Consider the following 16,076-nt stretch of genomic DNA (forward strand, 5'->3'; position numbering starts at 1 on the left):
CCCATATCTTTATATGAATTGCTGTGTCTATTTCCCTCTCCCTACCTTCTTTTCTCTACCTTCCTCCCTCCTTTGGTTTAATAATAGATCAGAGCTGCAGGGCATTTAACCTCATAAGTCATGAACCATCCCTAACTTAGGACACACACAGACGCACACAAATCCATCAAAACCTCACGTTATCTTGATTTTGATTTTCAGTACAGATTACTTTATCATATTATGAAAGATAACTGTATACAGTGCATTCGGAAAGTATTCAGACCCCATAACTTAATTGATTTTTAAAAATGTCTCATCAATCCACACAATACCCCATAATGACAAGACGTAAACAAATGTATTACAAATAAAAAAACGAAATACCTTATTTACGTAAGTATTCAGACCCTTTGCTATGAGACTCCAAATTAAGCTCAGGTGCATCCTGTTTCCATTGATCATCCTTGAGATGTTTCTACAACTTGATTGGAGTCCACCGTGGTAAATTGAATTGATTGGACATGATTTGGAAAGGCACAAACCAGTTGACAGTGCACGTCAGAGCAGAAACCAAGCCATGAGGTCAAAGGAATTGTCCGTAGAGCTCCGAGACAGGATTGTGTCGAGGCACAGATCTGGGGAAGGGTACCAAAACATTTCTGCAGCATTGAAGGTCCCTAAGAACACAGTGGCCTCCGTCATTCTAAAATGGAAGAAGTTTGGAACCACCAAGATTATTTATAGAGCTGGCGCCCGGCCAAACTGAGAAATCAGGGGAGAAGGGCCTTTGTCAGGGACATGACCAATATCCCGATGGTCACTCTGACAGAGCTCCAGAGTTTCAATTTGGAGATGGGAGAACCTTCCAGAAGGACTACCATCTCTACAGCACTCCACCAATCAGGCCTCTATGGTAGAGTGGCCAGACCGAAGCCCCTCCTCAGTAAAAGGCACATGACAAAATGCTTGGAGTTTGCCAAAAGGCACCTAAAGGACTCTCAGACCTTGAGAAACAAGATTCTCTAGTCTGATGAAACCAAGATTGAACATTTGGCCTGAATGCCAAGCGTCACATCTGGAGGAAACCTGGCACCATCCCTATGGGGAAGCATGGCAGTGGCAGCATCATACTGTGGGGATGTTTTTCAATGGCAGGGACTGGGAGACTAGTCAGGATAGAGGGAAAGATGAATGGAGCAAAGTACAGAGAGATCCTTGATGAAAGCCTGCTCCAGAGCATTCAGGACCTCAGACTTGGGCGAAGGTTTCACCTTCCAACAGGACAACAACCCTAAGCACACAGCCAAGACAATGCAGGAGTGGCTTCGGGACACGTCTCTGAATGACTTTGAGTGGCCCAGCCAGAGCTCGGACTTGAACCCGATCGAACATATTCTGGAGAGACCTGAAAATAGCTGTGCAGCGACGCTCCCCATCCAAACAGAGCTTGAAAGGATCTGCAGAGAATGGGAGAAACTTTCCAAATACAGGTGTGCCAAGCTTGTAGCGGTCATACCCAAGAAGACAAAAGGCTGTAATCACTGCCAAAGGTGCTTCAACAAAGTACTGAGTCTGAATACTTATGTAAATGTCCTGTTTAATTATTATTCATTTTTTTTACATTTGCAAAAATGTCTTAAAACCTGCTCTTGCTTTGTCATTATGGTGTATTATGTGTAGATTGATGAGGGGAAAATGAATTTAATCAATTTTAGAATAAGGCTGTAACAACAAAATGTAGAAAAAGTCAAAGGGTCAGTAAATGGTTTGTTATCGCTCTCCCCAGGTAAGCCAGACACGTGTGGGGTGGAGCTGCGTGTGGAGGAGCTGTGGCATCATTACCGTGTGGAGCACGCCATGGCTGAGGGAGCCAAGAACATGCTGAGGCTGCTGGGAGTAGGGAAGGTCCAGGACAAGAAGGCCATGTCAGAGGTCAGAGTTCGCACACAAGACTACTGTCTGGATCTCACACATGAACGCACATTTAAATGCACACACACACCATTGTAACCCCTCTCTCCTCCCAGGCCCAGTGTGGTCTGAGTGAGTCTTCACAGCGCTGTGACCTGCTGAGAGGCTCTCTGGAGCAGCGTTTGCTGGAGCTGACAGATGACCACCCCAAGGCCTGCCTCATCAAGGAAGAGCTGGTGCTGGCATCCTCCTCAGCCTTCAGCTCCAGACACGGAACCCCCTATGTACACAACCAGTACAGCACCCTCTGCAAGCCCTCCCCACTCACTGGTACATACACTCATAGTCTATAACTGACTCTTACAGCCTCTCTATACCCTATCACTAACTCTTACAGCCTCTCTATAGTCTCTCACTACCTCTCTGTCTATACCTGACTGAAGGCTCTAATGCATCAGAAACTCATGGATTCAGTTGAATATCTCTCCCATATCCAGTGGCTGAAGTTATAAACCCTTTGAACCAGGTATGATACTCTCACTTCTACTCAAACATCTCATATCAACTCTCTCTCGCTCTCTCTCTCTCTCTCTCTCCTAGGTACCCTGCAGGTGCGTTTGCTGGGCTGTGTAGGGGTGTTGGAGGTGGTCCCGGGGCGCAGTAGAGGAACCCCGGTGGTCTTGCCTTGCTACATCCCAGGGGACGGACGCTCCTTCAAACTCAGTGGTCTCTACAGCCGCAGCACCAGCAGCATGAGCCTCAGGATCCCCGGCAAGACCGACGAACTCTCCTGTAAGTGTGTGTGTGTGTGTGTGTGTGTGTGTGTGTGTGTGTGTGTGTGTGTGTGTGTGTGTGTGTGTGTGTGTGTGTGTGTGTGTGTGTGTGTGTGTGTGTGTGTGTGTGGAGGGGGTTCACATATCTGTCCATTTCTGTTGTGTAGTGAGTTTCTAAACATGTGTTATGGTATTGTGTTGAACAGCGGAGGTGAGTGCGGTGTTGAAGCTGGAGAACACAGTGGTGGGACAGACGTGCTGGAAGACAGTGGGAGAGCAGGCCTGGGACCAGACCTTCACTGTAGAACTGGAAAGAGTAAGATACTACATTACACTAACACGAGAGAGTGAGTGAGTGAGTGAGTGAGTGAGTGAGTGAGAGAGAGAGTGTGTGTGCATGTTCATATGAGTGAGTGAGTGAGTGAGTGAGTGAGTGAGTGAGTGAGTGAGTGAGTGAGTGAGTGAGTGAGTGAGTGAGTGAGTGAGGGAAGGTGAAAAGAAGTGTATGTGCACCTGTGGTTGAAACAGTTTGTGTGTTGACCTGTGTTTCGGCGCAGTCCAGGGAGATGGAGATAGCAGTGTACTGGAGGGACTACCGCTCCCTGTGTGCTCTCAAGTACCTGAAGCTGGAGGACTTCCTGGACAACCAGAGACACAAAGTTCAGCTGGAGCTAGAACCTCAGGGCCTGCTGCTGGCAGAGGTACACACACCCCGCCCTGAATACACACATGCACGCACACACAGACAGAGACATGTGAACATGCACGCACACGCACCAACACATACATCCCTCCTCAATACTTAACTATACTGTACAGTACCAGTCAAAACTTTGGACACACCTACTCATTCAAGGGTTTTTCTTTATTTTTACTATTTTCTACATTGTAGAATAATAATGAAGACATCAAATCTATGAAATAACACATATGGAATCATGTAGTAACCAAAAAAGGGTTAAACAAATCAACATCAAGCGCTATGATGAGACTGGCTCTTATGAGGACCGCCACAGGAAAGGAAGACCCAGAGTTACCTCTACTGCAGAGGATACGTTCATTAGAGTTACCAGCCTCAGAAATTGCAGCCTAAATAAATGCTTCACAGAGTTCAAGTAACAGACACATCTCAACATCAACTGTTCAGAGGAGACTGTGTGAATCAGGCCTTCATGGTTGAATCGCTGCAAAGAAACCACCACTAAAGGATACCAATAAGAAGAAGAGACTTGCTTGGGCCAAGAAACACGAGCATTGGACATTAGACTGGTGGAAAGTTGTCCTTTGGTCTGGAGTCCAAATAGTTCCAACCGACGTGTCTTTGTGAGACTCGTGTTGGTGAACGGATGATCTCATGTGTATTTCCCACCGTAAAGCATGAAGGAGGTTTTATGGTGTGGGGGTGCTTTGCTGGTGACACTGTCAGTGATCTATTTATAATTCAAAGCACACTTAACCAGTATGGCTACCAAGCAATCTGCAGCGATATGCCATCCCATCTGGTTTGGGCTTAGTGGGACTATCATTTGTTTTTCAACAGGACAATGACCTACACACCTCCAGGCTGTGTAAGGCCTATTTTACCAAGAAGAGTGTGATGGAGTGCTGCATCAGATGACCTGGCCTCCACAATCCCCCGACCTCAACCAAATTGAGATGGTTTGGGATGAGTCGGACCGCAGAGTGAAGAAAAGCAGCCAACAAGTGCTCATCATATGTGGGAACTCCTTAAAGACTGTTGGAAAAGCATTCCAGATGAAGCTGGTTGAGAGAATGCCAAGAGTGTGCAAAGCTGTCCTCAAGTCAAAGGTGGCTACTTTGAAGAATCTAAAATCTAAAATATATTTTGATTTGTTTAACACTTTTTTGGTTACTACTATGATTCCATATGTGTTATTTCATAGTTTTGATGTCTTCACTATTATTCTACAATGTAAAAAATAAAGAAAAACCCTTGAATGAATAGGTGTGTCCAAACTTCTGAAACTGTATGTGTCATTGGCGGTCAGTGCTATTTAAGATGAGGGAGGACGCACATTTTTTTTAATGAGCATGGCCTTATTTCAATTACAGCATATTGGAGGACTGTCATTCATATTCCATTCACCCAGCTCAATGTAACGTCGATAGGTTTTGGCTACTACATGATTCTCAAATGTTCCTTATATCCATCGTAAGGTTTCTACAACCTAGCCTATGAATGAAAGTTTACAATGTAGGTGCACAGGTCGAGATACATTTAAGTAATCAAGGTGACAGACAGTGACACATTCAATACCGCTTTGCACACTCTTACCAGCATTTAGCTGATCTAGGGTGTAATCATTAGTTCAACAGTTGCAAACGAGTTTCTATTGGACAAATTCAAATATGTTTATCCCCATTTTGTTCCGTCTAAGAATGCTTTTCAACAGAATCGGCAGAATGAATGCACCCCTGATCACACGCAAACACAGGTCACTTTCATAGCAGCCACATATAAACAGTATGAATACTTTGATTGTTGTAGCTATAATTCCTTCTCGCATCCACGTGCTATCCTCCTCTCACCCTTTCCCTTCGCTTGTGGACTTCAGTGCACAACAAACACATCAGCTTCATATCATAACCGCCACACACACCCTACATCATTGTCACCATTATTAACTAACGTCAGAGTCAGCATAGCTACTAAAACTAACGTGTTAGTAAACCCACTACAATCATGCAGTACAGTATAGTCAGCAAGCAGTTTAGCAGTTACACCGGTGGGGACAGGTGGTAGTAAATGAATAACACCAAAAGCTTACCTTGACTTGGAAGAGTTCCAGTGTTGGTTCGCCATAGCCAGCTAGCGAACATAGTGTCCCTCTCTGTTTGGTGTCTGCCGGGTGTTTAAGTAGGCTAAACTAGCTAACTGCATTCACTAGCTAAGTAAGTGAAAGTGAAAAATATATGAAAAATCTCTGCTAGGTAGCTTCATTTTTTAAGAAATGTATTTGTTAAAAAAAATTAAGCACTGCAGTGCTAGCTAGCTGTAGTTTATGCTTTTCTAGATTAATTATCTTGCAGTTAATGCTGCAAGAGCTCGGATAGGTTGGAGGACGTCCTCCGGATGTTGTCATAGTTACTGTGTAAGTCTATGGAATGGGGTTAGAACAATGAGCCTCCTAGGTTTTGTATTGAAGTCAACTACCAGCTAGACGATGGTGGTACCCTACAAAGTGCTGTTGAAACTACTGTAGACCTTCATTGCAAAGCAGTGTGTTTTAATCAATTATGTGGTTACGTGAATATATTTTGTATAGTTTACTCGAAAAAGCATAACTTTTTTAGATGTTTCACTATTTTTATGAAATTCACTGAGGAGGATGGTCCTCCCCTTTCTCCTCTGAGTCTCCACTGATATGTGTGTATTTCAGGTAATGTTCTTCAACCCAGTCATAGAGAGAGGCCCAAGACTGCAGAGACAAAAGAAGGTTTTCTCCAAACAGCATGGTAAGATAGGTTTTTCTCAGAACAGTGTGTTGTGTTAGTATGTGTAAAGTCTTAGATAAAGCCTCATTGTGTTCTGTATGTTGTCAGCAGCTGCCAAGCCTGGCTCTATGTATCCCAGCATCCCTACAGGGCTCACACCTGCTTCATCTCAGTGACGCCCCACTGCTTCCCCACTGAGTAGCATGGAGTTGCCCCCTAGACACTGATCTACAGTCAGTTTAGTGTTTCACCCCTAATGGGTCACATTAGGATTGGGGGGGGGGGGGTCCTAGATATGTGACTACATGCAACCTCCACCCAGAACCCACTTTGTACCTCTCTGTGCTCTGTATTGCCATCTAGTGTTGGAATTAGCAGTGCTGTGGGTTCATCTGGTGGGTTGAGGTGGTTTAATGCTTTGGAGTATGACAACTTGAGTGTGTCGGGGATGAAACTTCTTCGGTGCAATCTGGGCAGTCCTAATGGATTGAGTAAACCAGGTTAAAATTTGCTGCGTGAACAGGATAGGTTGCATTTCAGGGGGATTTGTGTCTATCAGTATATCTTATTGCCTTGTATTTATGTTGTGTTGTGGTTACTGCCATGTGTGTGTTGGGTATGTTGCAGGTAAAGCGTTCCTGCGTGCTCGCCAGATGAATGTTGACATCGCCACCTGGGTCCGCCTACTGAGGAACGCCATCCCTACTGGAAACAACGTTCCCAGCTACACCCCACACACACACTCACGCTCACATTCTGGGTACTGTACACACACACACAGATAGCCTTTCTCATACCTCTTTAATGCTTCAGACAGCAAGCACAACATATACTGTACATGGGGAGACTGTTGACTGGTGTTTCTGTGTGTGTCGTAGGGAGATCTCAGTGGAGAAGCTGACTCTGGAGAGCGACTCTCCTCCGAGACCTGAGATCAGGAGAGACGTTGTTGACACACCCCACCTGGTGAGAAGAAGAGAAGGGAGGGATGAAGAGAGGGATGGGGGAGGGAGGGATTTGAGGGAGGGATTGGAGGGAGGGTGCGGCGATGGAGTGATAATCATCTGATAGCCATCTCTGTAGAATCACATTCCCTTTGGCCATTCCCTCCAGAAAGCCTTTGACTAGAAAACAGTGGTTCAGTCATATTGGACTATTAGACTAGGATGAATCTGGAGCGAGACAGAGCAGGGCCTGGGAGGAAGGAGAGGAGAGAGGTAACAATAAGAGGGGAAAGGGAGAAATCCACACTAATTAGACCAAATTGGATCGAGGGAGCTTTAATTCGATCAAAGCCCAATCTGTGTTAGATTCCCAGTGTGTAAAACATGATTGGCACGAGAGGACAGAGAGAGAGGGGCCGAGGGAGTGAAGGAGGGAGAGGGAGTGAGAGGGACAGAGGGAGTGAGGGAGGGAGAGGGACAGAGGGAGTGAGTGAGGGAGGGAGAGGGACAGAGGGAGTGAGGGAGGAAGAGAGAGTGAGGGAGGGACAGAGGGAGTGAGTGAGGGAGGGAGAGGGACAGAGGGAGTGAGGGAGGGAGAGGGACAGAGGGAGTGAGGGAGGGAGAGGGACAGAGGGAGTGAGTGAGGGAGGGAGAGGGACAGAGGGAGTGAGGGAGGAAGAGAGAGTGAGGGAGGGACAGAGGGAGTGAGGGAGGGAGAGGGACAGAGGGAGTGAGGGAGGGAGAGGGAGTGAGGGAGGGAGAGGGACAGAGGGAGTGAGGGAGGGAGAGGGAGAGAGATGCGGAGGAAGGGAGGGCCTTGGTAACAGATGGTATGGTCAGTGGGGCTGGGGGATTACTGGATTAGTGTTTTTAGAGAACTAATTAACAGTAACGAGGGAACGAGGAAGAGAGGAGAGGGGATTGAGCAGCCAGCCAGCCAGCCAGCAGGAAACTGGCTACTAATAATGATGAGGGACAGAATTACTGTTGCCCTGTCTGTCTGTGTTTCCTTCTCCCTCTCTCACCTTCTTCCTCATTCTCTCTATCTATCCCTCTCTCCTCTTTCTATCTCTGTCTCTCTTTTTCTCTTACACTCAGGAACAGCCTGTGATCGAGCCCTTGTCCCCTCCAGACCTCGCCCAAGGCCGGCCAACCAGAACCCTATCCACGAGTTCCTTGCGCAGGTACAGCACCATGCAGAGTTGGCACAGTGTGTCCTCACACTCACACCTGAGTACATCCTCTCACAATATGGCCCCCACAGCATGATGCTGGAGAAACACACCCACTCACAATATGGCCACATGACCTGACCTCCTCCATAACACGTTACTGTAGCCACAGAGACATATATCACACCAACATGCTCTCTATAGAAGTGCTAGGTAGGCACAAAACACCAGATAATACTGCATCCTGTTTCTTCAGCTAGCAGATGACCATTCAACATGGTAAAGTAAAGGCATTTTCAGTGATTGTGATCATTATTATTTTCTTTGTGTCCTGGTATTAGACAGAGCAAAGGCCCTCTGTGTCTGCAGGACTTCAAGCTGATCGCTGTGCTGGGCAGGGGACACTTTGGCAAAGTATGTGTCCTCACATTTGAAATATCCTCCCTTTGTTTGGAAGTTCTCCATCCAGAGGATTCAGGTCGAGATCCACATGAACCACTGGTGTTTTCCAGGTGTTGTTGTCGGAGTACAAGAGGACAGGCAGTGTGTACGCTATCAAAGCCCTGAAGAAGGGAGACATTGTGGCGCGGGACGAAGTGGACAGGTATGAATCAACACTAGAATGCAATACAGGCCAAGACAGAACACAGGCCAACTATATCATGCCTCTGTCTGACAATATATATGACCTCCATCATGGTGAAATGACTTGTCTAGTTTTATATACAGTGTGCCACAAAATTGTCAACACAAAACTGATCAGCAACAAACCATGGCGAAAATATACACTGTACAAGTTAACTGTGTGTTTACATACTGTACTTGACATTAGACAGTTGTCTCTCTTTCCTGTTGTCTTCTATCATTCTCTCCTCTCTCCCTCTCCCTCTCTCTCTCTCTCCTCTCCTCTCTCCCTCTCCTCAGTCTGATGTGTGAGAAGCGTATTTTTGAGACGGTGAACAGCTCCCACCATCCCTTCCTGGTCAACCTGTTTGCATGTTTCCAGACCCCAGAACACGTGTGCTTCGTCATGGAGTACACGGCTGGGGGTGACCTCATGATGCACATCCACGCAGACGTCTTTACAGAGCCCCGAGCCGTGTGGGTACCGCTGTGTGTTGCTGTGTTTGCTGTGTTCTACTGAATGTGTAACGGGACATGGGGGAGGCATGCTTTCAGATATGTAGATTTGTGTTCATATGGTTGTACACTGTATGCGTACTCATATCCATCCACGGTGTGTGTGTGTGTGTATGTGTGTGTGTGTGTGTGTGTGTGTGTGTGTGTGTGTCTCTTGACTATTTGTGTGTGTGCGTGTCTGTCTGTCCTGCAGGTTCTACGCAGCCTGTGTGGTTTTGGGCCTGCAGTTTCTTCATGACCATAAGATTGTGTACCGGTGAGTACTCTGGGTAGACATGAAACATAGAACACATGACCCTCTCATCCTCCTACCCCTTCATCCTCAGAGTACCCATCAATTTTTAATTAGTCTTCATCCCTCCTCCTCAGGGACCTTAAACTCGATAACTTGTTGCTGGATACACAGGGCTATGTGAAGATCGCAGACTTCGGGCTCTGCAAAGAGGGTATGTTCTCTATAACTTATTCATCATGTCTCCAGAGCTCTGTAAGGATGCAAGGTCATAGGTCATAGCGGTTGTAGTTTGGAGTACTTTTGAGTCTTTTTTATTGAGGCCTCTTTTTGCTAATGAGCTCATGTTTTTATATATTTGTGACTCAGTTTGTGTCTCTCTCGCTCTCCTTCCTCTCTCCGTTTTTCTCTCACAATAACCTCTCTCTCACTGCTTTTCTTTTCTTCCCTTCTTCTCATTCCTGATCTCTCTCTACTTCCCCAGGTATGGGCTATGGGGACAGGACCAGTACGTTCTGTGGTACTCCTGAGTTCCTGGCTCCAGAGGTTCTGACAGACACCTCCTACACCAGGGCAGTGGACTGGTGGGGCCTGGGAGTACTGGTGTATGAGATGCTGGTGGGAGAGGTAAGAGACTTGACTCTAAAAACCTCTTCAGAGAATTATATAAATATGACTCCATACATATCTAGTCTTATTATTTAGATATGCTCTGGAACTTTGGCGACTACTAAAGTATTTTTTAAACCTCCCGCTTTGGGCTGGATGTGTCAATGTGTAGTTCATACATCATTAATTAGGAGAATTACTGTCTTACCTCAATTAGACACGAAGCTGTGCTGCACCATTTTCCCTCAAGTGGTCCAGCCCCCTAGCAATTCGAGTTCAACCAATGAGCTTCAGCCCCTCGCCATATGAGTGACAGCTAGCAAGATGCACATGATGCACCGACAGCAGAGCAAGAGAGAGGAAATTTCAGGGGCCCACTTTCAGAACTACTGGCTAAAAAGTACACAAAAGTACCGGAGAATCCCTTTAATGAGTTAAGCCCTCACCTTTAAAGTAATTTATACTTTAAGCCATTATGGTAATACAGCACTTTAGTCTATATTACATAAAGTGATGTGTGTTTGAGCCATATGTTACATAAATTAATATAGTGTAACGACTCACTAGGCGTGGCTGGTTGGCTGGCAATGATGAGTAATAATGACAGAAGTCCAACACACAGAGGCACAACTTAAGCCAAGGCAGCATATTTATTCAAGATAAAAGGGTCACAAAGATAGTTCTCAAACTGTGAAAACACTGAACTTAAAGTTACACTGAACTTAAAACTAGCTGGGCTGCTACCCAGCTTACCAGCTTCACAATGTCCATGTGCTTCAAACAAATGTCTATAGAGCTCAGCCTTCGGCATCCAGCCAGGAGCTTTTCCCAAATGTCTGTAATGCTCGGCCTGCAGCATTCAGCCAGTAGCTCCTCTTCTCATGCTGAACTGAACTTGCACCCATATGCCCAGGTGTATTGCAGCCTATCGAGGCTGAGTGGCTTCAGGTGTGGGGCTTGGCACTGCAGCCTAAAAATGCTGGTTGTGGCTTACACGCCAAACAGTGGCATTCCCCGGCCACATCACCGGGGCGCCATAATAGGTTAAATGAGTGGCTGCGAGCGTGACAGTGTGGTCTATGTGTGTGTCAGTCTCCATTCCCAGGTGATGATGAAGAGGAGGTGTTTGACAGCATAGTGAATGATGAGGTGCGCTACCCTCGCTTCCTCTCCACAGAGGCCATCGGCATCATGAGACGGGTAAGCCCCTCCCACAACTTTCACATCCCACCAATCACCAGTGGAGCAAGAGAGAATCACATTGATTGACATGGTCAGTTTGGTCACTGTAAAGGTGGAGCCATTTTGCTTCTAGTTTTCAGTCAGTGGGTTTTCTGTGAAAGTGTTTCTGATGTTTTTTCAGTTGTTTGCCATCTGTGTGTGTTGCTAGCTGGTGATTGGTCTGTGAGTTGTTATGTCTGGGTTGAGATGTTTGTTGTTTTCTGTTGCCAGTTGTTGAGGAGGAACCCGGATCGGCGCCTAGGCTCTGGTGAGAAAGATGCTGATGATGTCAAGAAACAGCCTTTCTTTAGGGTGAGTCTCACTCGCTCTCTTTCTCTCTCCCTCTCAAACACAGACACACATGTCATTAGTTAACATTCCTTATAAACCACTGATTAAACTCTTGCTATGTAATCAGTGAGCCTGTTAAATAATTCCAGCATCTGCTCCAACTCTATGTGGTACTGTAACGTCATGGGTTGCTGTTTTCAGTTGCATAGATTATTTAATTCACCTGGATTCTATGAACCAATCCGGTCTGTCTGTTCGCCCTCTCAGGGTGTGGACTGGGAAGCGCTGCTGCAGAGGCGGCTCCCGCCCCCGTTCGTCCCCAACATCAGGGGGAGGGAGGACGTCAGCAACTTTGACGAGGAGTTCACCGCCGAGACCCCCGCCCTCACGCCGCCCCGCGAACGCCGCACCCTCTCCCGCAAGGACCAGGACTGCTTCAAAGACTTTGACTACGTCTCTGACCTCTGCTAAGGGTCAAGGTCAGACTCTCCCTTTAGACTGTAAGAGGAGCTGACGAGGGACTCTGCACTGCGAGAGGGATGTTACCAGGAGAGGCTTACTGCTGTTCTGTCCTGTCTGAACTGTGAAGAGGCAGAAGAAAGTTACGGGAGGATGTGAATGCTGCAGCGGAGATACATTGTCAGGGATCTACTGACCTCTAATGGATTTCTGGAGGGCCTTTTATAGGATGATACATGAAGATAATCCGGATGATGTAACGCTCAGTGGATGAGTGCTGGGGCACAGTGTCTGTGCAGCATAGCAACATTGGAACTGACTGAAGTTTATTTCCCTATAGAAAGTAATGGAGCCCACTTAAAAGATGAAAAGTATCTTCTCTGTAGAAGACAATACAGTTGGTGCAGGGATCATCAGATATGATTACTCTCAAATGGACCTCTCTCTATTGCCTCTCTGCCTGCTATCTTTCCTCTCCCTTTATCGTTTGAGGCTGCTTACTGTTTCTGTGTTTAAATTCTGATCCTGCCTCAGTCTGTTCCCATTGCTGTCATCTGGAGTCCTGCACCTCTCATAAATCACCACATGGGGGAGCCATAGAAAAGGTAAAGTGTTCAAGAGGAAATTGAGGAGATGACCAAGTGGGGTGCAGATTCAGTGTGTGACGAATGCCAAGGGATGCTAGTGAGGATGATGAGGGTGGAAGGATGAGCGTTGAGGTGTTTTTCTGTGTTTGGGCTGGGTCCTCACCATGTCATGTTACCCCTCGTCTTCAAATGGGATACTCCTCTACTCTCCCCGCTCTGTACGAGTTTTATCCTCAAATCATTTAGAATTATGTTTCAAATAGTTTTCTGTGATTTTAGTTTCTTTTTGGTGTTTTGATTTGTCAATCATGCCGATGTTATGTTTGGAATTGTGACTTAGTAAAAATGTGAACCCAATGGACTGACTCACAGCTTTGTGACTTTTCAGCCCAATTACCATTCAGCCAGCTACATTAGCAGGAATTCTTTGAACTTATTTTTTCAATATTGTGATATAAAACCTACAATATGAGAACAGTAGTGTATATTGTTTATGGATTGTCTCACACAATCCAAACTACTATAACTAAAGTTGTTTGTCATCCAGGATTGTCTGAACTCCTTTTAAAGCAATGTTACGTTCATTATGTTGTGTAATAGAACAGAGTGTGCTGCACGTCACCAGACACCGTTAGCAGTAGCGGGTACACTATGAAGACACTCAGTCCTAATGGGCCAAACATGTCTACAGCAGGGCCTTTTCTTTTTCATGTGTGTGTGTGTGTGTATGTGTGTGTGTGTGTGTGTGTGTGTGTGTGTGTGTGTGTGTTCTCTCCAGGTCAGAAACACACTGGAATTTGGAGTCTCTCTGCTGTAGATTCACATAAACAATGAATGACTAGGCCTAAGGTCAACGTAATGCAATATAATAAAATGGATGAGAATGAAACAGTCAGCAGAGCAGGGCCTCCATAGTGATGTAGGGGTCTAAGGCAATGCTAAAAGGCATCACGACAGACCCGGGTTCGTTCCCAGGCTGTGTCACAATCGGCCGTGATCTGGAGTACCATTGGGCTTTACTTGGCTCAGCGTCGTCCAGGTTAGTTAGGGGAGGGTTGGGCTTTACTTGGCGCAGCGTCGTCCAGGTTAGGGGAGGGTTGGGCTTTACTTGGCTCAGCATCGTCCAGGTTAGGGGAGGGTTGGGCTTTACTTGGCTCAGCGTCGTCCAGGTTAGGGGAGGGTTGGGCTTTACTTGGCTCAGCGTCGTCCAGGTTAGGGGAGGGTTGGGCTTTACTTGGCTCAGCGTCGTCCAGGTTAGGGGAGGGTTGGGCTTTACTTGGCTCAGCATCGTCCAGGTTAGGGGAGGGTTGGGCTTTACTTGGCTCAGCGTCGTCCAGGTTAGGGGAGGGTTGGGCTTTACTGGGCTCAGCGTCGTCCAGGTTAGGGGAGGGTTGGGCTTTACTTGGCTCAGCTTCGTCCAGGTTAGGGAAGGGTTGGGCTTTACTGGGCTCAGCGTTGTCCAGGTTAGGGGAGGGTTGGGCTTTACTTGGCACAGCTTCGTCCAGGTTAGGGAAGGGTTGGGCTTTACTTGGCTCATCGTGCACTCTAGCACATTGAGGAGAACAGAGCTGAGTCTGATACTATACAGCAGGAGAGGATTGTTATTATTCAATGTGCTAATGACAATACTGTGCCCTGGAGAAGAGGAACAGGAGAATGAAAGACCGAGAGGCAATGTGTCAGATTATCATTTTGATCCAAGTAAGGAAACAAAAGAGAGACCGTGAACATCATTGTAGATTTTTTTTTAAAGGGAGAAAAGATGTGGAGGGGGTGGGGTTAGATGAGGAGAGATGAACGTGTTGATGGTGTGTGTGGAGAGGGGGCACTCAAGCAGTGGGAGTGAGGGGGTCAGGGTGTTCCTGGAACACACTTCTCTCCTCCCTCGTTCTGTCCTGCTTTCCCTCACTCCTTCCTTGCCTCCCATCTTCACTGGAGCCTAGTGTAAAAGGAGACTGCGGTTTCATTTTATCCTGCACTTTTCTGGTCAAAGCCAATATAAGAAACCATTACCAGGAAGAGACAGGAGTCTCCCATGCTCTCTCGCTCTCTCTCGCTCTATCTCTCTCTGTAGGACACACTGTAGCAGTCTAGGACACCATGGGCGGTGAAGACCAACGTAGAAGGAACAGAGGAACAGGAACAGAGACCAACAATAACTGCATTATTGTCATTGTTAGAACCAGGTTGGATGTTTGAATGTGGAAAAACATGTGAATGTCACCGATCCAGAAAATATGCTAAGCGCAATGACAAACAGGTGTAGCTAAAGAGCATCAGGTTGCTACACATCAATGTCACCAACTTGGCCTGCTGAAGGCTCTCCGGCTCAAATACCCCAGCTGCATGTTCTTCAGTCTGTTTATCAAGTCTGCCCATCCAATGTACTCTGATCTCTTTACTTAAGAAACCAGGACAGATAAGTGGTTGTTGGAGCAATAGTGGGCCTTTCAGTAGCAACGGGGCGTAGAGAGACTAATGCATGCAATTATAGATATCTTCTCTGGCTTGGTCTGCCTCAGAGCACCATTCACATTAACCAATTCCACTTGGCTCTTTCCTGGTTGTCTCAACATCTTTGCGCTGTTCATTAGTGGTAAAGCAAACCTTTTAAATATGTCTTTCAGTACCTCTTGACCGAAACATCCGTCCTCACTCAAAACATTTAGGACCATTTAATGAACAAATATGAGCTTTTAGTGGAGAATTCTGATTTGGGATTGGACAATCTGGCCTGTAACTCTGTTCACTTTTCAGAAACCACCCACTCACAAAATTACACTTTTAAGTAGGGTTTTGGGCCAATAGCTTCAATCCGCAATGTAGAAGTAGACCTACACAGTAAATCAAGGAGAGATGAAATGTAGAATTACATTAACTTCAGTAGAGTAATCTTAACCCTCAACAGAGTGATACGTTCCCTGGAGTTAGTGCCCATGACGAGTTAATTGGGACTGTATATTTTGAACTCCTTTAAGAGTAACCAGAGACAGGGAGTTAAAACTACGGAGTATCTACAGATGTCATATTTCTCAGCATGCTCTGTTGCGGGTCGATTTTTTTTTTTACAAATGTTTTGTTTAAACATGTGTTTTCGCGTGTACATTGATTGTTTCTGATCTAATGCTACTCAATGATATGTAACATGCATTTTCCTAAACTAATCTGTAAGTGTTTGACTATGGCAACCGTTACTGAGAAGGCTGTTTCTGTCAGGTGCGTGAATGAGGACCCAAAAGCGAATTAACAAACAGAGTTTCTTTAATGATGAACACACGTGGGCTCAGATGGACAGGTAG

General features: G+C 46.2%; 1 protein-coding gene across 3 annotated transcripts in view; it reads left to right on the forward strand.

Moving 5' to 3' along the window:
- Positions 1-13,134, forward strand: part of LOC110486506 (serine/threonine-protein kinase N1) — a 46,576-nt gene extending 33,442 nt beyond the window's left edge. For all 3 annotated transcript variants that reach the window (XM_021558149.2, XM_036941225.1, XM_021558148.2), the window contains exons 6-23: positions 1,769-1,914; positions 2,010-2,223; positions 2,494-2,685; positions 2,873-2,982; positions 3,224-3,367; positions 6,068-6,143; positions 6,750-6,882; positions 7,001-7,088; positions 8,165-8,250; positions 8,580-8,652; positions 8,751-8,842; positions 9,163-9,339; positions 9,572-9,634; positions 9,748-9,824; positions 10,095-10,237; positions 11,312-11,419; positions 11,672-11,752; positions 11,999-13,134. In XM_021558149.2, coding sequence (XP_021413824.2) covers positions 1,769-1,914; positions 2,010-2,223; positions 2,494-2,685; positions 2,873-2,982; positions 3,224-3,367; positions 6,068-6,143; positions 6,750-6,882; positions 7,001-7,088; positions 8,165-8,250; positions 8,580-8,652; positions 8,751-8,842; positions 9,163-9,339; positions 9,572-9,634; positions 9,748-9,824; positions 10,095-10,237; positions 11,312-11,419; positions 11,672-11,752; positions 11,999-12,202 — 2,207 coding nt within the window. In that variant the 3' untranslated portion in view covers positions 12,203-13,134. The remainder of the gene's footprint in view (positions 1-1,768; positions 1,915-2,009; positions 2,224-2,493; positions 2,686-2,872; positions 2,983-3,223; positions 3,368-6,067; positions 6,144-6,749; positions 6,883-7,000; positions 7,089-8,164; positions 8,251-8,579; positions 8,653-8,750; positions 8,843-9,162; positions 9,340-9,571; positions 9,635-9,747; positions 9,825-10,094; positions 10,238-11,311; positions 11,420-11,671; positions 11,753-11,998) is intronic.
- The last annotated feature ends 2,942 nt before the right edge of the window (positions 13,135-16,076 follow it).

The sequence above is a fragment of the Oncorhynchus mykiss genome, chromosome 13, assembly GCF_013265735.2.
Source record: "Oncorhynchus mykiss isolate Arlee chromosome 13, USDA_OmykA_1.1, whole genome shotgun sequence".
Lineage (NCBI taxonomy): Eukaryota > Metazoa > Chordata > Actinopteri > Salmoniformes > Salmonidae > Oncorhynchus > Oncorhynchus mykiss.